The sequence below is a fragment of the Helicoverpa armigera genome, chromosome 14 (genome assembly GCF_030705265.1).
Source record: "Helicoverpa armigera isolate CAAS_96S chromosome 14, ASM3070526v1, whole genome shotgun sequence".
In the NCBI taxonomy this organism is placed as follows: domain Eukaryota; kingdom Metazoa; phylum Arthropoda; class Insecta; order Lepidoptera; family Noctuidae; genus Helicoverpa; species Helicoverpa armigera.
In genome coordinates, this window is record NC_087133.1 from 1,451,623 (window position 1) to 1,475,373 (window position 23,751).

Below are 23,751 nucleotides of genomic sequence, written 5' to 3' on the forward strand. Positions count from 1 at the left end.
GGGTAAATGTGTTAAAGAGGTCAGATAGGCAGTCGCTGTACCTCTACCTATGTACTTAAGCCTTTTACTCAGCGGTTCCCTACCCTAAGTTTATAAAACGTGCCTGATTTAATATCTTGGTTGGTTTCTTGCGACTGTGGAAAGAGAGAAGGAAATATATGGTAACTCGTTATTTGGTGTTTTTCTCCCTTTCAGGCAAATCTGCGGGCTGGAAACTCCTAAAGGTTATGAAGTCCTCATCATCGATTCTATCGATGTACCGATAGTGATGCAGATAGAACTGCATACTACCCGTAATATGCAGCTACTTTAACTATTGTCAGTGATCAGTGCCATTCTTAGAGCATGTTCAAGCAAGTTCTATATAAAGTAACATATTTTCACCGCATGTTCACTTGTTATCTGAAATCTATCAGGAATTACCCTTTTAAATTAGTGAAATATATTTTTGGACATTGTTATCTTGCAATTACATCGTCTATGTCCAATTAATTAGTCAATAATCTTTAGATTATTATTAATGCTTTAGTTACCAGTCTTGTATTTGAGGATACGATTCATTTAAGTGATTACTTTGGTATTTCCGAATGATACCTAATAGGTATGATATTGCACTTTACATATACATCTGTAATTAGTTTAGGTATATTACACGTATTATGTTAGTGTCCAGCTACAATCAAATCAAGTTTTTTTTTATCTATAATAGGCTTTGAGGCTCTGTAAAGCGCCAGATACTTAGTAGTTTAATCTTTTGGCACATAATGGTATTTCAAATGTACAGAAAAAAAAAACATTAGATGGGTCCTAAGTGGTTCGGAAAACTGACACGAGACTCCGTTTTCGTTTAAACTCAACTTAGTCGATGACTGCTTTAATCATTATATTGGATAAGTAATATGAATGAGTCGTAAAATCATACGACCCGGGTCCTACTATCTTAAGGATTATTTTAATTATTGTCAATATCGGATTAACGCCTTTATCATTGGATTATATGCACTTTCAGCTGCAAAATCATGCATGCAATTATAACGCACTTCAAAGTGGCGAAATACGCACAGAGTACCTATGCAATATTGATATAGGCACCGTTGATAAAATAAAAAATGTAATATCATGTAAGAATTTATTGAACTTTTGATAATGCTGATTCACATTATTTATAATCATTTTTCAGCCTTATATCTATCGTTACACGTAATTGTTTGTCTTATGAACTAAGTATAAAAGTACAAAACATTTCACAAGTGCACTCCATTTAATTTAACATTGGTCCTTTGGATCACACATGCCTACCTTAAAAACTTTTCAGTTAGAGAATTTTTGAACTATACAACATTTCATGAAATTCAAACTTTATTGAATCTTTCTTGAAATCACACCTACTTACCAATTAATTCCTTCGCAATAATAACATTTTGTTAGTTTAAAAAATATTAAATTACAAAGAAACTACAACAAAATTGGTCCTTTTAACCGATTGCTATATTAAATGGAGTGTTTTTCAATAAATAACTAGTTAAAGCATCAACTGTTTCTGTCAACTTCTTGTGGCTTCGATACTTGGTCTGGTGGTAGCAAGAAACTTAGGCCCGCACATACTGTGGACAAAGAAACATTAATTAAGTAATTATAAATGTGCCAAATATTAGTATAGTAATACCCAGTGGTACTATTTAACTATTGCCGTTTTGTCGCCCGTTGGTCACATCGGCAATTTGACAACTTTAAATAGTTTGATTATCGTTATATGCAACTCAATGTGAACGTTTTACTAAGATAAATCTTTCATGTCTTAAACATTTGTGATAAAGTATAGGTATTAGATATTTCAATGTTATGAAAAACAATAGTTAACGATTAGGTATGCAACGAGCATAAATTACTTAATAAGAACTAGAATGGAGCTACTTATTTGCTTGTGCACTTTCAGGGCACTGAACGATAAAATTATGAATGAGTATTCGTATCTATCAAACGGTGCAGTGTCTACCTACGCAGTAGGCACAGATTTATCTAAGTAATTAATAAAATAAATTCGTATATTTTCGTCTGTTTACCGAATGTGTTATTTTTATAAGTATATTCCGTTTTAATAAACATCGTAGCAATCAGGAGTCAAGAGTAAGTTGGCTCGATATAAGACGCCGACTTCTTGTAATAAAGAGATGGTACGAACATTCAGCACCACCTTTGACTATTCATTTCCCGTGGATAAGGAAGGATCGTATCTTGTAGTATTATATATCTTTGTATAAATCATATAGCCTGCACTTCTTTACAACAAATTATATACTTAAGCTTTAATAACGTAGGTAAGTGGTATGTTTTTATCAAAAATGAACGTCAGTTGTCACGTGATAGTCACTCAAAATAGCAACTAAGTAGGTAGTCATTGCAAATGCTGTATACTGCAATTACTATCTACTATAACTTAAATGTGGGCTGTATGTCAATGAATAGGTTGTTCTTAGTTCTATCTAGTATACCGACGAGGGTGGCCAAAGTTCAGCAGTGGACATCGACGATGACGAAAGATATAGAGTAATTATAACGATGACAGAAAGTGATGATGTAATGGGAGAGTAGATTTACATTAGGTACATGCTCTCTATTAGGATTAAGATCATGGGATGAAAAAAAAAACAATTTCGTTAAGTATCATCATCCTCCGAGTCTATTTTCCCAACTATCTTGGGGTCGGCTTTTTATCAATTTCGTTGAGTTACTTCGGGGTAATTAGTAGTCTTAATACCTATATGTAGTGTACTAAGAATAATAATTCAAAATACTCATTGTTTTTATGTTTTGAACACTGACTTGAAACAACTTTATCACTGCGGCAAGCGGGGGTGTGACCGAAGCGTGATACTTTGTCATGCTCCTGATAGGGCTAAGATAAATCCTTACTAAAAATGAAATAAGTAATAACTCTTCCTAACAGTCTTTTAAGCTAAAACTGCAAAACCTGTTTGAAACACTGCCTGAGAAATGGCATATGCCACTTTTGGGGGAAGTACCTAGTTCAATCGAGACGCGAGTGGAATCGCGGGGAACAGCTAGTTTAATATCAATGTAAGTATGTATCACATACTTTTTGTCTTAGGTTGACTTGAAAGTACCCAAGGTATGTAGAGTTGTTCTACTGTTTGTTAAAGAACTCCGATGCATTGGTTTCATTGCTGTTTTTGTAGCGAAATGCGGGTCTAATCGCATGTAAAGCAGATGGTTATAGTTACTTTCTTATTTCTTCATTGGTTTTATTGTTTTAATGCAGTTTAAGTAACGAGGACTATTTGTGTGGTTAATAATAGCTAAAACATGACCATTAACGTCTTATTTCGCCTTCATTTTATATAAAGTGCAAACCTCGCTAAACAAAATAAAAAGCATCTCTCTTAAAATCCCAAAATTTTCCTACCACATGCTAATCAGTGAAAAAACATTTCATAATAACCTGAAAAATTTACAACCAACATAAAAAGATGTTTGATAAGTATTACAATATAAATGCTTTGTTATATTAGATCAGCGTGGATACAGTGAACACCAAGATACGAAATAGATTAACTTATTCAGTCTTTGAAGACTGCAGGAGTCCGTTTTATCATTATTTCTGGCTTTAGATAACATACGAACTCACTCAGCTACTATGCAGATATTAAAGTACTTCATTGATAAGACAAATAAGTCAAACAGCACGAAATCACGTCATTTTGATTGTGTTATCTAGAAAATTGGTAATTATGGATAGCGTGTTCTTTCAAGATAAACATCGGTTGGGATAAAAATAAAAGAATGTGCTATTTTTATGATTTGATAAGATGTAGGTAAGTAAGAGTGGATAAGAGGCGTAAGACGGCAAACTAATATCGTACTGCCCTGCTGAATAACGGACGAGGCTCTGGCTACCGTCTGGTATCAGTATAACCACCGTAGCACTAAGTAGGGTATTAAATGATATGCTTGGTGCTGGGCAGTAGCATGTTAGAAGTTTAAAATATCCCATACTGAGTCTACCAGTTTGGGCGTTTTGTCTGAACTGAATATTTTACTTGTACTTTCTCTTCTATTAAGGTATGTTTTTAAGAAGTGCTATCGTTCTTTCGTAATTAAATTATTTAATGCTTTTACAAGTCATGGTGGAGCAGGCGGTGGACAGGCCTGATAATTTTTATATCGTGTATTCTTACGCATGTAGAACAGGCAATTATGATTTTGCAAAATTAAAACCTATCATATCTTTCTTGAATAATGGGCCAATCAATAGATTTGAGTTTATTATCATAATTTACCTAAAGTTATCCTAATAAATTCGTGTGTTCATCTGTCTGGAATAATCAACGATTTCTTAGGGGTGCGATTTACTTTTCTTAAACCTTTCGTGTAAAGAAATGCACAGGCTATTTTGTTCTTATGAGGTATAATTTGTAATAATTTATGTGTGAATTGTACGAGAAGTTTTTTTCACAAAATACGAAACCATTTGATATTACTTTATACTATTCAAACAAATAAAATCAACGAAATAAGTAGGATTAAAGCGTCAATGAAAATCGGTCATGTGATAGATAAAACTATTATGTACCTATATCCTATAGTCTATTAGTAGCCGCCTAGTATTTATCACTATGATAAGTAAGTAGGTACTATAGTTATCTTCGATAGTAGCTAATTCGGTGATAATTCCTAGACTCCCACTACGAAAAATTATTCTGATCTGGGAATATCAGACTTTGTAACCATTAATGTCATCTTTGCTGTTTTTGGTGTTCAAAAACGCCACAACTGTTTTACAAATAACGTTTTTCTACGTCATTACTCCTAGAATATTGTAATTATTTCACCTGCGGCTTCACACTGTTCATCATGGAATAGTATAGTTTAAATTCCCGACAGTGAAAGCATTTTTCAAATTGGTAATGTAGTTTCGAGCCTTCATGGTTTATAAAGCAACAATACAAATGTTTCCGCTTTAAAGAATAATAGTTTATATAGAGAGGTAGATAAACTTACAGAACACTAATCCAGCGAAACCGTAGAAGGTGGCCATGCAAGCCGCACTGAGAGAGACGCCGGCCGCATTGGCACCCACCACCGACCCCAAGCGCCCAAACATCAGCACTGCACCAACTGCTGTGCCCCTGTGGAGAAGAAACGAATATTAGTTGATGCTCTAGCTCATCGTCTGTCCTGTCTAATTAAAATTATGTTGGGGTTCATCGCAGTACCAGTATTTGGTACCCTGAACTGTTAGTTGCTGAAACTGAATATTTGACATTCTGGATTAAAAAATATGACTCCAGAATTGGTATCAACTTGTAGACAGCCTGCAAGAGTCTCTTTCTTATCAGTAAACATATTTTCAGCAATAATAGATATTACGTCGTCTAGCTAATTATGGTGAAATATTTTTCGCATCCGAAAACAGATTAGTGTTCCAAATCCGGTGTTAAAAAAATGTTGTTGTGTGATTAGATGACTGAAACTTTTGAACTTAAAGAACAAAAATCATATTAAGGAGACCATAAGTTGAATACTTTTGTTGATTAAAGTTGGTTTATTAAATATTATACGTATATTTACATGTTTCAGGTGTATTGTATAGTGAATATGAATGAATGATTTTGTCGGTGGCTGCAGTGTAATTCTGATAAACCATTACAATTGATTAACCTACACGTGTCGCTGGAAAAATCTTATAATAATAAAAAAGGTCAAAATGACGCATAGCTAGGAAAGTTTCGAACACCAATAAAGATTACCAATAGATTTCCCAATAGATGTTCAACAAAACACATTTAATCCGTCTTGTAGTTGTTATTCGGAACTTCATATCTTTATAGCCATATTATTTGGGATTATATTATAAACTTGTGCGAAACAGTTGACGACGGAAAATATTTACTTTCGTATATTATGGTAGCTTTATGCTGTAAATTGTTCAGGATGCTCGGATGACGGAAAACCCAAGGGTATCGGACTCACGTGTTACAAAGAAATTGTTTGATGAACCATAAATTAAAGGAGTTTTCAGGCTTATTACCGCTATGAACTAAACTTTTTGCCTTTCACCGGTTCCTACAAACAAGTAATGTTTCCGATGGTAGTTTTAAATAGACGTCATAAACAGCATGAAAATAGAAACCAAGCATATCTGGTCTCTGCAGCCTTCTAAGTATCGACAATGTTGTTGACTTGTCGGACAGTCCAACTTAAACATCTTATAGTACAACTCAAATTGTGTTTCTGTTTTGGTACCTACGATTCTTTATAAGTAAGAGATAAAGAGAATGAAGAACAATTACCTCAAAGTAGTAGGGAATAGATGCACCACATACGCTGTGAGGGGCCCAATTCCAAGGGCTGTTAGTTGTAATGATGACATCGCTATGCCTGCTAATATCCTGTTGGAAAATAAAAAAAGCCTTGTACAAAATGTAAATCTAGGTCTAGGCCGAGAACATAAACGACAGTTTTCTTAAAACAACTGTTTAGAATAGACAAAGGAAACAGTTGTTTTAAGAAATACGTCTATATGTTGTCGATGAACTTGGGCGTTGATGAGTTTTTAGTTATTCGTACTGAAACAATGTTTCATTTGTACCCAATAAGGTTATAATATCATAAAAATACAGTTCATAATAATAGCTGCTTCATTTTATAAAATTCCTTTTCTTATTATGTATATCGTATTGGTTTAATAGTATGGCGTCAAAAAATTCAACCTTTAAGATCCCCTATACATACGCTGATAAAAATATGCGTTATCATTTTTTTTTTAAGTATCTTTCTCAGTAATTATAACCTATCTTCTACTTTCTGATTGTTCATCTACAAGATATAAAGGCCCTTTATATCAAAAACAGCTTGTGTGACGTTTTTAATAATATTATCGTCAGCGAAAACACAGACTTTGATTACAGGTTGCAAAACATACTTCCAGTAGAATAAAAAAAAATCAAAACAAATGACACGTCAATGACGTCACGCACGAAATGAAAGAGACAGATTGTATGTGAGAAAGAGTAAGCAAATATTTAAACTAAACAAAAGACATGCCAGTGACGTCATGCAAGAAATGAAAGGGATAGATTGCTACGTAAAAAAGAGTAAGTAAATAAATTTAAAAAAAAACAAAAGACACGTCAGTGACGTCACGTAAGAAATGAAAGGGATAGATTGCTGTGTAAAAAAGAGTATGTAAATAAATCTTAAAATAAAACCGTTTAAAAAGAAAAGACACGTCAGTGACGCTGTGTAAAAAAGAGTATAGTAAGTTCAACTCAGTCGTGCGCGCGGCCTTATGTGTGGGTAACCCTTGTACATATACAGTGACTTTGTGTGCGTGACAAGAGGTACAGTCGGGTACAATACAGTTATGTAGGGGTTGTATACGGGTGTTTAAAGAAAAACGGTTACTACATAATTTAATGTTTATTTATTTTTAATGATTATGAATCGCTGTTTGAAAAATCAAATGATAAATTTTCGGATTTGCTACTCTCCAAGGTGAATTATAAATTCTGTTTCCATGTCAAAATGTCTATAGTATTCTTTTTTTTTTCTTTTTTACATGTCGACAAGTATTACGCCACATCCCTTCATCAATTTGACTTAAACGTTCATTTATGTTTCATTATTTTGTTATGTTGGTCGACATTATGCGAAGCAATATAATTTTTTAAAATTCCCCACACATTTTGTTTACATTATTATACTAGATTGTACCTCTTTTTACATTCTTAGTCCACACTTTTATTTATTGTCCGCGTACCCCGAGCTAGAAACTATGTACTTAAGGAGTATTTAATTCTTAGATACTATCAATGTCAATTTGAAAAGACGTATGAGAAAATAATGAAAAACTATATTTAATAATAAAAAGCTTTGAATGTTGTTTTATTTTTTGAAACGCTTTATCTGACTCCTTAATAATTTCTCCGTGAATAACTAGTATTTTCGTAAACGACTGTACCCATAACAAAAAGTGATAAGAACACGTCATGCTCGGACGACGTCACTGTCACACGAATGAAAGTTGTATATTTACAAGCCGACGCACACATAGGGCCGCGCGCAAATCTGAGTTGAACTATCTATAAGTAAATAGATGTAAAAAAAAAACAAAAGACACGTCAGTGACGTCACGTAAGAAATGACAGGGATAGATTGCTACGTAAAAAAGAGTAAGTAAATAGATGTAAAAAAAAACACAAAAGACACGTCAGTGACGTCATGCACGAAATGAAAGAGATAGTATTATAATTAGACAGAGAAAATAGAAATGTGAACTTGGAAGTCATTTTTAGGAATTACAAGTCCCGTTCTTTGACACAGAATATACCTTAAGTTTGAGGAGGGTTGTATTTTTTAGAAGCGAAACTAAGCTAATCTTAGCCCGGTAGGACGGTAATCCGGCACCACCGGAGACAGATCAGGCGCAGGACCGACATTAACGAGCTCTCCGATGCACGGCACCATAATGGAAGTCTTACCTGTTAGTAGAAAGTCCAGCGATGAGGCAGCCGACGCCCACGACGATGAACATGGTGACGAGTAACGTCTTCTTGGAGAGCGGGCTAAGGGAGCCGCCGGTGACGAGCACACCATACACTATGGTGGTCACCACCATTATGTAGAATGTGTGGCTGGACATCGAGTCTAGGCATTCTGAGGTTGAAGTCTGGAATTGAAGAAATCATGACGGTTCAGTTAATTTTGCAAGAGGTGAGGTAAGGTTTCACCGGCGTCCTGAGATAATTCCTTAGGGGTCTTATTTCTTTCTGTTTACAATTTGATTTAATTAATTAATCGGTAGCTGACATAGGGAAGTACGTCAAAGACTAGGTAGCAAAAACCAATATTTTATTCAAATAACAGGGTAAAAAAATAATTCATGAATTCGTAATCCAAAAGTTCTTTAATCAATAACAAGCTATTGACACCTTTTTCGGTCAATTATAATCAAAACTGGATTTGTGTAGATACGTAATTAATTCATTTACTAACGGGCCTACTTTCGCACGTGTCATAATCTTCGTCTTTATAATAAATCATCAGCTTACGGCATCAAATCTTATAGCGATATTACAAAACTACCGACCCCTACACGGCGCTATAATTAGACGCAATACAAGCTGTAAAGCAATAAATAGGTATATCAGTAGATTACATTATTGTAATATCGCGTGACTTCATTCTGACGAACCTAATGATAGGGATCCTTATTATAAATGCAAAAGTAACCATGCTTGTATGTCTGTCTGTCAGTTCGACTTTCATGATGAACATAGCGCACTGTATTTATTTTATCTTCATTTTACGTACCTATGTTTTACAATAAATGACTTTGATTATGCTAAATCTGCTGAGTGGTAAGCAGATAGTCTAACTGGAGCCTGATAAAGGATACAGGCTACTTAATTCCCGCAGAAACGCGAGTTAAACCTCAGTGAACAGCTAGTGTAGGATATGACTTACTGAGTTATCAACTTGTCCCATCAGCTCGCAGACGGTGCCTGTGGTCTCTGGACTGCTCATCACTTTGTTGATGGTGTCCGGAGCGAACAGGAATAGACCGTTAAGGCTAGAAATAATTTTGTGTCATTAGTTTTTAAGTTGTTTATATAAAATATGTATTAGTATATTATTTTTAATGTTATAATATTTATGTATAGTGTTTGCTATGGGCCTTGATGCCTGATTTAAAAAAAAAAAATATTTCCTGCCGTTTTTTAATTTCGTTTGAATTGATGAGAATTGTGCGTATAAGGAGTGCAATAGCATGTACATACAAAACGAAAATATTTTTTTTTGGCAGCTAAGAAATCTGGTAAAACATACCATCAGATTTGTACCAGAAACACAACCAGGTTACCTACTAATCAGCCTCTGTAGTGTAGATCATGTTGAGTAGACATGATACATGTGTCATAATAAAACATCGCCAATCCTACTAGCTGTACATGTATGTATTTTTCAGGGTATATAATGTATGTGTATTGTCTGTTGTGTGTATTGTCTATTCAGAAAGTGCCTTACAAAGAGAACAGCCCAAACATGAGGAAGGCGGTCAGAGAGAACCACTTGAGATGCGGCGGCCGCAGCAGAGCGAACGCTGACTCCTGTTGCGTCTTCGGCGCCAGCGCACTCTCAGAGCCACGCTGCTCCGAGTCGTTTATGTCGCATGGCGTCTTTAGGGATTTTACCTGGGAATTTGAGATAGAAGAAGATCTTTAGATTGTGCATTATATAGCTCTTGATACATGACCGAAATGGTAAATTGCGAGTTTAATTAAACACTATGTGGATGATGTGCTCATGTTAAGGTATGTATGTTGCTTCACTACATGGTATAAAACAAAGTCACTTTCTCTGTCCCTATATCCCATGCATGTGCATGCTTAAATCTTTAAAAATATTTTGATTTTGATGCGGCTTTTTTAATAGATAGACTTATTGAAGAGGAAGGTTTATATTGTACTAGCTTCTGCCAGCGGTTTCACCCGCATCCCGTGGGAACTACTTCCCGTACCGGGATAAAAAGCCTATAGCCTTCCTCGATAAATGGGCTATCTAACACTGAAAGAAATTTTCAAATCGGACCAGTAGTTCCTGAGATTAGCGCGTTCAAACAAACAAACAAACTCTTCAGCTTTATAATATTAGTATTATAGTATCAGCATTGAACCCGTGCGAAGCCGGGGCTTATAAAGATGGAAGCCTCAGATTTTTATATTTTGGTCTAAATAAAATATGCAAACATGCTATTAAAGCGATCAACTTTATTTATGGTCTTCCTATTCGATTACTCTATACTACTAATTTACTCGATTTCAGGAAACATAAAACAATCAAAGAATAGTAAAATAAAAGTGTTCCATCGTAATCCAGATTCCGATTCTTTATACTTACACAAAAACTATCTTCAGGCAGCCCAGTATTGACAGTATAAATCTTCCTCAGTATAGCCAACGCCTCCTTATCCTTCCCCCTCGTCATGAGGAACTTGGGGCTCTCGTCAGCAACCAGCAGGCAGAGAGCAGAGACCAGCAGAGGAGCTGCGTATACTGCGGTCAGGAGGCGCCAGGGTCGCAGGTCTATGATGCCGAACTGGTACTGCCAGTCGTAGGAGAGGATCAGCCAGGCTAGACCTGGAAATGGATGGACATATTTACATTTTTGCATTGTGTGTTTGTATTATTGCATATGCCTACAGGTTATTCATTGGGGTCTCCTAATAAATCAAAATTACGTGTCTGCGCTCGAGTGTACAGCAAGCATGTATGTTTGCACACAAAGGTTGTAATTTCGCGAAATCAATTTTTTGCCAGTAGATCAGAAATTGGGCCTCTAAAATTTACGATCGATTGCTATCGAGTCGCCAAAAAGATAAAATTAAACAAAATTAAAAATTTTGAAAAACCCCCGACGGTAAAAATCTTATTGAAAAATAATAAAATAACTCAAAACCCCCGACTTAACCCAATTATATAGGAATATCCGTCGGGGGCTGCCATTAAACCAGCTAAAGGATTCCTAGTGTCGTGAATACAATTATTGAAGAATTGTAGATGTTTAACGATGACATAAAATACACTCAATTAATTATTGAATTTTCATATAAAAAAGGCAGCCCCCGACGGTTATTCCTATATAATTGGGTTAAGTCGGGGTTTTGAGTTATTTTATTATTTTCAATAAGATTTTACCGTCGGGGGTTTTTCAAAATTTTTAATTTTGTTTAATTTTATTTCAGACTTTTTAGAGAGCATATACGAATTATAGTTTATATAATATGTTATTGCAATATTATTTTGCACTGATATTGTAGCGCCCGCTAGTGAGTTACTGGCGTAATTTTTATTATTTGGGAACATGCATTAAGCACGTACACATTGCTGATGAAAACAGAATTGTAATCAGACGTTTTGATTATATTGCAACATTGTTTGGCACTAATATTGTGGTGCCCCCTAGTGAGTTATAGCCATGACACCTATCTAAGAACATGAACTCATCGAACACAAAACCGTTATTGAAAACCGCATCAAAATCGGATCATTAGTTTAGAAGGTAGGTGGGAACATTACTTTGCTGTTTTGCGTTAATATTGTGGCGCCCTCTAGTGAGTTACAGTCATGAAACCTGTCTAAGAACATGAACTCATCCAACACAAATACGTTATTGAAAACCGCATCAAAATCAGATCATTAGTTTTGAAGATAGGAGGGAACATTACTTTGCACAAACGCACACACAAACGCACATCTCTCACCCTAAACGCATATACCTGCTCCGTTCCGTCGTGGGTAAAAAATGCCCAAGATGTGTCTACCACCCTTGATGTAACTTTTGTAATTTTATCCGTGATTCTGATGCGTCATAATTACAAAAATACGAGTTTTACCTAACAGGTAACTTACAGAACGGAGGTTGGTTCTGTTCTCAAAAGTTTCTGTAGTTCTAGGCATTTGCTTACTCACCAGGGCTAATGAAAGTGAGTAGATTGATGAGTCCGTTGGTGATGAGCACAGCGAAGTCTCGGCGCCTGCGCGGGAGCATCTCCGAGACGTATGCGTAGCCTAGAGACGATGGACACGAGATGCTGGAATTTAAAATATGAAGTTTTAGTGTGAAACGCAAACTCAAAAAACATTTGTTCAAATTAGGCTGATTATTTTTCCGACCCAAATATCGACCAATAGAATTGCACCATTCGACGTCACGTGGTACAACCTACATGGTATTATACTGATAATTTTTTGAATATTTTCTCTGGTCGTTGCTATGTCAAACTGACAGGTTGTGGCCGACATTTGGGACGGAAAAATAATCCCCGAATACACGAGCTTCAAAATTCTCTGGCATTTCCCTCAAGGTTCCCTGCAAACAAATAAAGTCGTCAAGTTTTCCAGGAAAAATCACTCGCGCTTCGCGCTCGTGATTTTTTAACCTGAAAAACTTGACTCCTTCATTTGTTTGCAACGAACCTATCGGAAAATACCCGATAATTTTGAAGCTCTTGTGGTATTATAAGTGATAAATCAGCACTTTTCGAACGTCAAAAATAAAAGACAGCCTTCTAAATTCCTATGTCTCTTGCTGGGAAAAAAAGTGGAGCAACAAACTTCCCAGCAACATTGCATTAGGTAGGTACTATAATTGGTTCATTCAAATTGTTAAAAAATAGTAAATATATCTATCCTAAACTGTTATTGGGACCTATATGATAGGCTTGTTTATTCTATTTCATTTTACAGACTAGTTGTTCCCAATTTGTGACAATAGATGGCATTGATTCTTAAAGTACAACTAAGTTTAAGTGATATGTGCGTAAACAACTTATCACTATTATAAATGAAGAATTGGTATAGTCCAGAATATAGAGAGCATCAGAGACAGCTACTTACAAGAGCGAGCAAGCGAACTTGAGCAGCGCGAAGCTGACCAGGTTGGGCATGAAGGCAGCTGCGAAGGCCATCACGCCGGAGACCACCAGCGAGCCCAGCAGCACCGGCTTCCTGCCCAGCGAGTCTGCTGCACGACCCCAGAATGGTGCTGTTAGGATTATACCTGGAAACATTAAATTATATTAGGTACTAACGATATTTTGACTGAAGGCTTAAAAGTTTTGTTAAGAGTTATGAATTTTTCACAAGCTGCGTTTTAGTATCACTTATTAAGGGGTGATGACGGGAAGTGACCAAAATCTTTTATGGATACATTCCAAAAAATAATATAGATCAAAATCCTCCGAGCCTTTTCCCAATCATGTTGGGGTCGGGCTTCCAGTCTAACCGGATTCAGCTGAGTACCAGTGCTTTACAAGAAGCGACTGCCTATCTGACCTCCTCAACCCAGCTACCTGGGCAACCCGATACCCCTTGGTTAGACTGGTGTCAGACTTACTGGCTTCTGACTACCCGTAACGACTGCCAAGGATGTTCAATGACAGCCGGGACCTACAGTTTAACGTGCCACCCGAAACACAGTCAATAGTGTCTAAGATTTACTTAGAAACTACATACAAACTTAGAAAAGTTGCATTGGTACTTGCCTGACCTGGGATCGAACCTGCGCCCTCATACTTGAGAGGTTGGTCCTTTACCCACTATGCCACCACGAAAAAATAATATAGATATGCACTAGATATAGAATACGTGATCACATATATGTATCATACCGCAGTAGAAAGAAATGATAAATTAAAAAAATGATTTCAACAGTTCCGGATGCTTAAGTTACCTACTGGCCATTACTTCGGAAACCACAAAGAGGTTCCTTGTAAGTTGTAGGTACTTCACAACTGGATTCACCAGTATCAGTGTTCTAATGAAAGGTTAAGTCTTTTTGTACCCTCTACATTAACATCTTCTGGCTTAGTAAAAAACTTAAAATTTCAATTGCAAACTTACCAATATTAGGTAAAGAAGTGAGTATTCCTTTCAGACTGTCTGGCACGTCGAGGTCGCACGACGCTGCTGGCAGCACGAAGGCTATGCCGATCATCTCTATGATGGCCGCGAAAAGGGTGAACAGCATGAGGAAGTTGTGTACGACTTGGTACCTGCCGGTGCCTGGGGAAAATGTTATAGCTTGTAGAATGAAGGTGTTTTGCTATGTTGGAAAAATATAACTCTTTAGTGGCAGTCGGGTAAAAATAAATCTGAGAACTTAAATAAATAACAAAATATGTTCACAGTATTTCACTATTTTTCACTATTTACTTAAATAATCTGGAGGCTGTTCTTTGATGGTGTCATAAAACACCGTTTATCCCATAATGGATAAACGTTTGTCTATTGTATGTCGTCTCATCTTATCTGGATGCATTTTTGGTTTGTGATTATTGTTCTAATTATTGTGTAAATGCCGACACAAAAGTTTCATAAATAGCCTTCAGTAAATTAATGGAAACCATTAAAACCAGAGCTCATTTATCTACGACCAATAACTATCGGACTTGGATAACAGCGACTGGACTTTATCTAACCTAGACATTAAACAAATTAATGAAGTAACACCTACCTATATTACTATACACAGCTCTTTCACATGACCTAATTTAGCCGCTCGTAGAAGTTCAGTTTCTCTATAACATCCCCATATTAAAAACCTGTCGCGCGGTTTCAGGTATCAATGACTCAGTTATTGTCAATTATAGGGCTGAGCGAGTAATTCGCTGGTCTGAAAGCACTGTTACAATTATGCAAACTACATTACGAACCACTCATTTGATTGGTTGTTTACAAGTCTACATTTGACATCGTAAACAAGTCATGCCTGTTCCACATAAAAAGATAGCGCCTATCATTTTACACTGCGCAACACGTCAATTAGTGTTAAAGAATGTTATGACACTTATTGTAATAAGACTATCACAATATTGTTGTGTAAGGTGAGTGATCCTGTCTATAAATAGGACGCTATCAACTTTCTCCGAGATGCGTAAGAGAAATTGAGTCTGGAACTTTCTACCTATATGTTATTGAATTACTTATTTAATAAGAGAACGAACGCCTGTTGAATATAATATAGCGATGTTTTCGGGAGATATTTGGGCAGTATCGCTATAGGAAAGTTTTAGGAAAATTCTTTCCTGACTATTTATAATTCAGGTCTTATATTTTCTGAATATGAAGTTATTGTGTTTTATCAAAAATGTGGTGTAAAATGTTGTTTCTCCTTAAATGGAAAACGGCTCATGTCGGAGCAAATACTTAGTCAGTTTCAGTGTTTCAATAGGTTCTGCACGCCTAACAACACACGTAAGTATAGCATGAAGTATTTAAAATTATTGTAAATCTCAGCCGTGAAGAAGAGATGGCACGATTAGATAAGTTTTCTTCCAACCGGATGAAGATAACTATTTATCTTAGTGGAACAGTACTTGGTATTCTAAAATTAGGTACCTATTTGTAAATATGACATCACACAAATATTTTTGCTTTGACTGTATTACCTGAATCATAGGCACATTAGATACATGGTAGCACAGAATTAATTAATAATAATTATTATAATTTTCTAGTAACATTATGCTCTTTGGTCGGTTAACTACTAGTTGTTTCCCGTAGGTACTTCGCTTACCTAAATGATATACCTATAGCCTATATGTCTCAAGGATGATGTAGGTTGGTCTTGAAAGGTGAAATCATTATGAAAACGAGTCTATTATAGGTTTGAGTTTTATTACAAGATTTTAAATTCTCCCACAACACCTTTTCTATAAAAGATGGATTGAGCGTTTACGCATACGCATGCTCAAGGCGGAATGTTGATTGCAGACTTGAAATCCCGGGTTTACTCGAGATGATTTTTTTACTTTTACTCAGAAAACGCACATAACTTTAGAAAAGTTAAATTCGTCCTTGCCTGACCTTTTTTTTTTTGTTGTCGGTGGGTAAAAAATGCTATTACGCATGCCCTTCCCTTAGGGGGACGGGAGAGGGGTATGTGGGACTCCCCGGTAACGACGTTCCCGGTATACCCACTAGTAAGGCCCAGCGGCACTCCGACCTCGCCTGAGTGGAGGGGGTCTGGGAATCTATGGCATCCAGTCCCCCACCGGCGGCACTCGTATTTGAGAGGCTTTAACCATAGGCCATCACGGCTACACTTCGGTTTGTCATTTTTAACACAAATACAGATTTGATCCTTTTATATATAATTACTACAGATAATAATATTATTATACTAACCAGCAAATTCCAGTGCTTCTTCTAACTCCACCTCCATTTTGGGCGATCGATGCATGTCATCAGGCACCATGTTCGACATCACCTCATGTCGCATATTCACGTCCCTATTAAACACCATCATTATTATTAAACTATAAGATTAAAAAACAACAATATTCCTTCACTAATAAACATAAAAAAATAATAATTCTTGCCTTTTTTCAAACATTTTGCTCCTATGTTTTCTCGGAGCAACTGACCCTAACTGTACTAAAAAATATATGTCCTATATGGTTATCCGTCAATGTATATATGTATACATTAAAGTCTTTCGTGAACAATGACCGTGGATAGATAGGTCTTCGAAAATTATCTTCGGAAAACTAGGGCGATGTTACACAATCGTTGATATTGGTTACCACATCTAGATTATGATTGTAAACTAATGTTTATCTTGGTGTAACCCTGGGTTAATGAGTCGTAGTTAAGCCTAGGACATGTGATCTTTGGACTGTCCAAATGTTATGCCTGATACCTTCATTAGATCCTTCAAAAAAGGAAATGGATCAGAAATATTATGAAATTGATACTGTTTCTGATTGGGAAACCAAGTTTAGTATAAACAGATCTTTACAAATCTGTGCGATAATCCAGATAAATCGACAATTTGACACACTGCATATCATAATAAAATCAAACAGTGATAGCTTATCAAGCCAACATCAGAATCCTGTAATTTATCTACATCCTGTAGAGAAAAACTTATTTAATTAATAAAATGAACATATTCAGGAAATGGTATGGCTAGGCACGCTTGTTTTTTGACACAATGCAGCAACGTTGCAATATCGCAGACATTTCAGAAATTGCACGCAACTTGTAACTGTTTACATTAGAAAAAAATGTGCCATACAGTGCTACACACCGGTGGAAATTAAGTATTATATTAAAAGGTGATCCTTTTTTTATTGGAATTCTTGCTACAATGTTCTGTAATCAGAATAGAATCAACAATAAGTTTGACGTTACGGCGCCAGACACCTAGCAGATAATGCATCCATTGTTATGCAATTTTAATGGTAGGTTATGGCTGTTAGATAATATTGACATACCAAGTCTGAGGTAAAGGACCTAACATCCTGTCAAATTATGAGTCAAGCTTGATATAAATCGAGGGTGATTGTTTTCTTCTAATAGTGAGGATTAGTGGTGACATTCAACTATAACGATAACCATACCATAACCAGCAGTCAAATCGCTGGTTTGACTTTAGCCCAAACACACAAATCGCTGTGCGAAAATGTCTGCTAATTTACGCGAAGGGAGGGTCAGTCAACAAATAGCGACAGCTCTCAGTCTTAACAGCTCTTGTAATAGTGTTTTATTTTACCAATTTCACAGTTATTTAAAACCTATCGTTAATGTTATTAATTATATAAATAATTTCGACACATTAGTACATAGAGCGCAAAGACTTAATTCCAATTTTCTTACTCAGAAGAAAATCTCTACGGGTTACGTGGAGAATAATTTCGGAGTTCATAAGTATCCTAAATTGTCTAGAAATAAAAGAATTTTCCTATTGACTCAGATCTGATTAACAGCTAAAACAAACGTGCTTGACAGCGGCAAGTACACACAACGAACATACAATATTTGGTGGATAACATTTATCTTTTACATCGGAAAAATACCGGCGTTAGCTCATCTTGTGTACACTATGATGAGATTATATATTGTCGGATTTATAAATCCTAACAAATATTACATAACGCGAAAGTGCCTTTATCAGTCTGTGTTTGTGATTCAGATAAAATTTGAATAGTTTATGTTTAGGTACTTAGATGCGATAAGGTGCGCTAAGGTCGTAAATTCTGTTGCATACGGATTTGTATTTTCTGAAAAATTCTAGGCTGAATTTTGTAATTTGAAAGTTACTCGCCTGTTTCATGGCTTTCATGCCAAAGCTGCTAAACCAATTTAGAGACCAGCTTGTGAAAGGGCATTTACTACTTATTTTTTAGATAAGTAATGTCTTACGTTGGAAGCATTTCCCTCAAGATGTAAAAGTTTTGAAGGGCGATTTACCTACCCATTGTAATAAATTTATACAAACCTCTTTATCATATTCGCGTGGAGAAAACTTATGCGTTTCCTTCCGTAAAACATAGTCACTTACTCACTAATATTATTCCACAATAATGTTACTCAATTAAATAATAAATATCTCAAACGCCAGCCACTTCACACAGATGTCAATAAACTAGCGATTATTCTTATTGCACGACAATATACCACTGCATTCTCCCGCGAATGAGTAACACTTACTTTAAATATTGTACTTAATAATAATCTTATAATTGTCAATAAGAATCACCTAATTATTCAACAAAGTAAATAATATTTCAAATATTCCCACTGACTAATTATTGTGGTAATTATATTATCTTAGGTCACTGTTAGGATTGTAAGGATAAACAAATAAGTGCACTAGATACCGGTGATTTTCGTGGGAAATTGTTATTGTGCAAACTTGATTAAATTGAATATTAGTCATAAGTACAATTCAAGAACATTATCATGATAAACAGTGTGATCGACAGATATTGATTTAAAAAGTAGGTATATCAGATCCTATATCAGAAATGATATTTTTTAAACACACAGTGAAAAGGGGAAGTCCCCTGCAAAATACTACCTATAAAATCTCACAAAGTAAGAAAATTACGTTCATAATGTCAGTTGTATAATTGACGACCTTAAGGATTCGAAAAAGGCATTTGATAAGCTTCATCATATAATTTTATAACTTGCATGCGTTTTATTTAATTAAAAATGACATTAAAATACACAAAGTTACCACGGTTTACAGTAATAATCAATGTTAACAGCAAAAGAAAATAAATAAAATTCTTCGACGATATTTTTAAAAAGGATTTCGCAAGGACCCATTCTTGGCCCGACATTGTTAAGCTCGTTGAACCTAAACTTTCTCACTAATATCTTGTTAAAATAGTGTTCAGAAAATCATTTAATTTATATTAAATTAATTTGGAAATACAAACTGAAACTGCAATATTAATATAACTGATAGATTGTCCTTGAATTTTAATACTTTGTTGCACTAATGTCTCCTGTAATCTAAATACTTGTAACCCAGGGTTATAATGCCGATAAATAGGCAATCCCTTCCACTTAATAGACGATTATTTCACTTACAAATGACATTATTAAATTAATAGTGAAAAGTCAGATAAATTCGCGGCCTTCACCTTTGAACTGATAAAACGTCTTTGAGATTCAGTTTATTCAAATGCTGATTTTCAAATTCAGCTGACCGTTATATTTTTTGTCCAGTCAGCAAAACTTTTTGATGAATGAATATTTATTATAATACAACAATAGCGGTTGTCAATAAATTCGGTATGCGGAATTCGGAATGCGTGGAAAAATCGGAAACTAGCGATAGCTAATTACTATGAACGTGCTATATTTAGCGTATCTCTTAAAACAGAATCATAGGTAAGCCAACATTGTAGTAGAATTATTCTAACTACATAAAAAGCAATAAATCTTTTACGACAAAAAAAACACCCTTTAAACCTAAAACTTAAGTCAAATGAGACAACTACCTTTCTAAGAAAACTATGAATCCTGAGATAAATTCTACCACAAACTTCACAAACGAGCACACTGCAAGAAAAAAATACCGAAAATAATTTTACCTTTCACAAATTCACTTCCGGGTACACAAACAGATCAACAATTGTTGTTATTTTCAACCAAGAAGCGATAGCACTCAATAGTAATTTGCCACTACACAATTGTTTACACTTTATTATCGCAAAAATATAAGGAATTTATTTATCTGTCCCTTGCACTGTTCAGTCCGTCTTGTCCAACACTAGGTACTATGTATTAAAGAGCCAGGCTTCGTCTGGTCACATACATGTTCCGTATACGTGCTTCATCGATGATAATTATTATTGTTTACTATTGCTTTCTACACAAGTCATTATGCTCTATTTAACACAGCGTTTCATACGTGTTATTTTACAAATTTTTCAAGATACTGGGTTTTGTCGTGTTTGTAAGCTAGATAATCTAAGAGCAGCTAGAGGGCAGACGGTTATCGAACTATGAAAACGAAAGAATGTTTCAGGTAAGAGTTGTTGGATTATATAGGCGTCAGTTTACTCGGAAATGACTCAGTGAGGAGTCATAGTATTTATTTAGGTACTGTTTGAAACAAGCAAGAATAAATTTATCTAGGTACTGATGAATTGCTCAAATAAGGGTATTTACGCTAGAAAGCAACAAAGCCACAGGACTCTTGACATTTTTTACATCTATGTCATACCTAAGAGATTGTACTACTTACTTTAATATAATTTTCATATCCTTGTATTCATCATCTTCTATAAGGACAAACACAATTTAATAGTTAGTAGACACTGTTCTATCCATTTTAAAACATTACAATTACCTACTTGGGATGCTGTCTTCTTGCTTGATCAAGATCAAATGTAGGTAAGCCACCAAACTTGATCTACTAAGAGCACCATACAGACGGACAATAATCACTAAGTTTTATAATCATTATAATCACTATCAGTACCTACGAAATTATCTTAATTGCAATAATATCTGAGCGTATGATTCAAGTGGATTACCGTCCATTTCCCTACGAGTGACACTTATCTCATTGACTTACAAATCGCTATCAGGACATCTTTTGTTTTTATGTTTCGAAAAAATTGCAGCTTAACTTGTAATATGGTGTACTGTGCATGATCACTTAATGATAAATTAATTGGTATTTTTTATGGGAAGTCATCAAAGGAGTCTCTTGCTAACTAAAATCCACCATGTTCCTTCTGGAGCCCTTCATGTATCTGCAAGGGTTAACGGTAACTCTTTCAAACAGCCCTGCAGCCTCAATTAAGCAGTCTAAATTTATTGGTCTCATATTCTATTTGGACATCATCTTCGTATCAGCCATAAGAGATCATCTTACCAATTACTTAAGAATCTCATAAAAAATATCATGGCCAATTTGTATGGGCATGTATTTAACGCGGCGACTAAGTAAAACGAATATAGGTTTTAAAAAATAATAGAGTGGGTACCATTTATAATGGGTTGGCAGCTAAAAAGGAGTATCATAATAAGTCAAAGGTAGCATATTAATATATCAGTTATGAGGTCCGTTTTAATTTAAACTAGCATCAAGTTTTTCTTTTGGCAACTGAATTAATATTTAAGCGAAAACTTAATGATGACAATAAAATAGAAAATGGGCATTCATAAATAATACAAATCAGGTTCTATTTAAAATTGTTTGGATGAAGAATAAATATAGACTAGCTCATATTATAAATATATTGTGCGACTTTTTAATAGCTTTAAATAAAGTCTAAAATGGCATGAAGAAAAAATATTTTGCGGCTGTTATTTTCAAAATTATAGGTGAATAGCATGGAAGTAAGCATGCAACATGCAGCAAGCATGACTTCTGTCACGGCTCCGGCGCTGCGGGGCTCCGGCGGTCCCATGCGAGCTTATAGTCGCAGATGGTTTTCACGCTCACCACCGCAGCTTCGGCTTGCTGCCAGCCTCAGCCGCGGCGGCGAGCCTTAAAACTACCTGCGCCTCAGCTCGCAGGCCGCCTCGCCCCTCCGCGCCTACGCAGTTTTGAATTGCATTCTAGGGGTAGGGCAGATAAGACTACGTGGAGTCGGTTTTGCAGCGATTCGTTTTCGTCACTAACTTAAATTTTTAATACAATGTTTTTTTTAATTGAAGGTTATAAATGGCAATATGCTAAATAAAATGAATCCAAATTAAATTCTACCATCTTCATAGTGCGCCAAGTGAGATAATACCACAGCACCTTCCGCCGTTTTCATGAAATTATGATACACAATATTAATAATTAACTCTTATTCCTTTTTATTGTACTCCTTTTAATATTTAGAGCTATCCACAAAGCGAAGCCTGAAACTGGGTTTTTAGTCGGCACGAAATAGTTGGTAACATTATTATCTTTGCCACCCAACTAACATTATTAGTCGCCAAGTCATTATAAATAGCTCCTCACCTAATATTTCAATTGACTGGTATAGTTATTTGCTACCCAAACGCAGCTGCTAGTTTTTAGTTTTTGTAACACCCTTAATTTTGAACCTTACATATTATAATAGTCGCGAAAATATTTAATCGCTGGCAAGTTATTTTATTTGTTGCCAACATTTGTCGACTTTTAATTTATTAGTCACCAGGAATATAATAAGCCATTTGTATGTGCCCAACTTTTCCAACTGAGATGCAGCGAAGGTGGAACTTGACTTACCTATTTACTTTCTTTTCATCACGTGCTCTTAGTAAAAACCGATAGGTAAAAACAGTTCGTACGACTCATAAGAGTACCTGATACCTATCCCATGAATCAAGTGTGAGATCATAATTCAGAAAATAATCTATTCAAATACTTACGACAATGTTATGTCCGCAAATATCTCCAATTGTCACTTTAGGCGTTAAACTCGATGACGAACAGATAACAATTTCAAAGTCAGACAAAAGACTTAAGTTTATAACACTGGTACAGGATTAAATCTCACTGTTCTGACTTTAGGACTATAAATAGAAGTTACAAACACACGCACAGACAAAAAAACTTGGTGATATCGGAGGTTCTTCCAAATATGCCTAAGGATCCGGGGATAGAAATCACTTTTTAGATTAACAGTCAGATTCTGCAAGTACATCGCTTACAGTATCTTGAAAATCAGGATGCAGACCAACTTATTGCCCGATTTCAAAAACAGGAGGTTAAGATTTCTCTCTATATTACATCAGCGATATCAACAACACTTTTGTTCTATGGCAAAACTGGCAATTAAATAGTGATCGACGATATTATTTCAATGCAAATTTACAGTCGTAAATTCCAACAGCGACTGTTCGTTTTTTCGCTGGCTCACTGCGAATAGTGTTCATGACCTTCCAAGAGTTATCTGTTTGGTGTAAATACGTAGGGGATTTTCTGAAGATGACACAT

At 35.5% G+C, this 23,751-nt stretch overlaps 1 protein-coding gene across 6 annotated transcripts; it reads right to left on the minus strand.

The window, feature by feature from the left end:
* Positions 1 to 1,115: 1,115 nt before the first annotated feature.
* On the minus strand, positions 1,116 to 23,340 carry LOC110371580 (synaptic vesicle glycoprotein 2C). Of its 6 annotated transcripts, none has more exons than XM_064037852.1 (12): positions 23,184 to 23,340; positions 16,710 to 16,813; positions 14,424 to 14,585; positions 13,419 to 13,581; positions 12,492 to 12,613; positions 10,921 to 11,159; positions 10,048 to 10,214; positions 9,487 to 9,592; positions 8,502 to 8,689; positions 6,312 to 6,410; positions 5,020 to 5,147; positions 1,116 to 1,604 (listed from the first exon to the last, which is right to left on the minus strand). In XM_064037852.1, exons 2-12 carry the CDS (start codon positions 16,801 to 16,803, stop codon positions 1,531 to 1,533), a joined length of 1,542 nt encoding a protein of 513 aa, XP_063893922.1. In that variant the 5' UTR covers positions 16,804 to 16,813; positions 23,184 to 23,340; the 3' UTR covers positions 1,116 to 1,530. The 6 variants fall into 6 exon arrangements, with proteins under 6 accessions (XP_063893922.1, XP_063893921.1, XP_063893923.1 ...); XM_064037851.1 differs by lacking the exon at positions 23,184 to 23,340 and adding an exon at positions 21,179 to 21,221; XM_064037853.1 differs by lacking the exon at positions 23,184 to 23,340 and adding an exon at positions 21,175 to 21,211.
* Between the last annotated feature and the right edge of the window lie 411 nt (positions 23,341 to 23,751).

Coding starts and splice junctions, on each gene's coding strand:
- LOC110371580 (XM_064037848.1), bottom strand. CDS start 18,857: ATGTTTTACGGAAGGAAACGCATAAGTTTTCTCCACGCGAATATGATA. Junction 10,215..10,920: donor TGCCTGAAGATAGTTTTTGT/GTAAGTATAAAG, acceptor TCAAATTCCCAG/GTAAAATCCCTAAAGACGCC. Junction 6,411..8,501: donor GCTGGACTTTCTACTAACAG/GTAAGACTTCCA, acceptor ATTTTCCAACAG/GATATTAGCAGGCATAGCGA.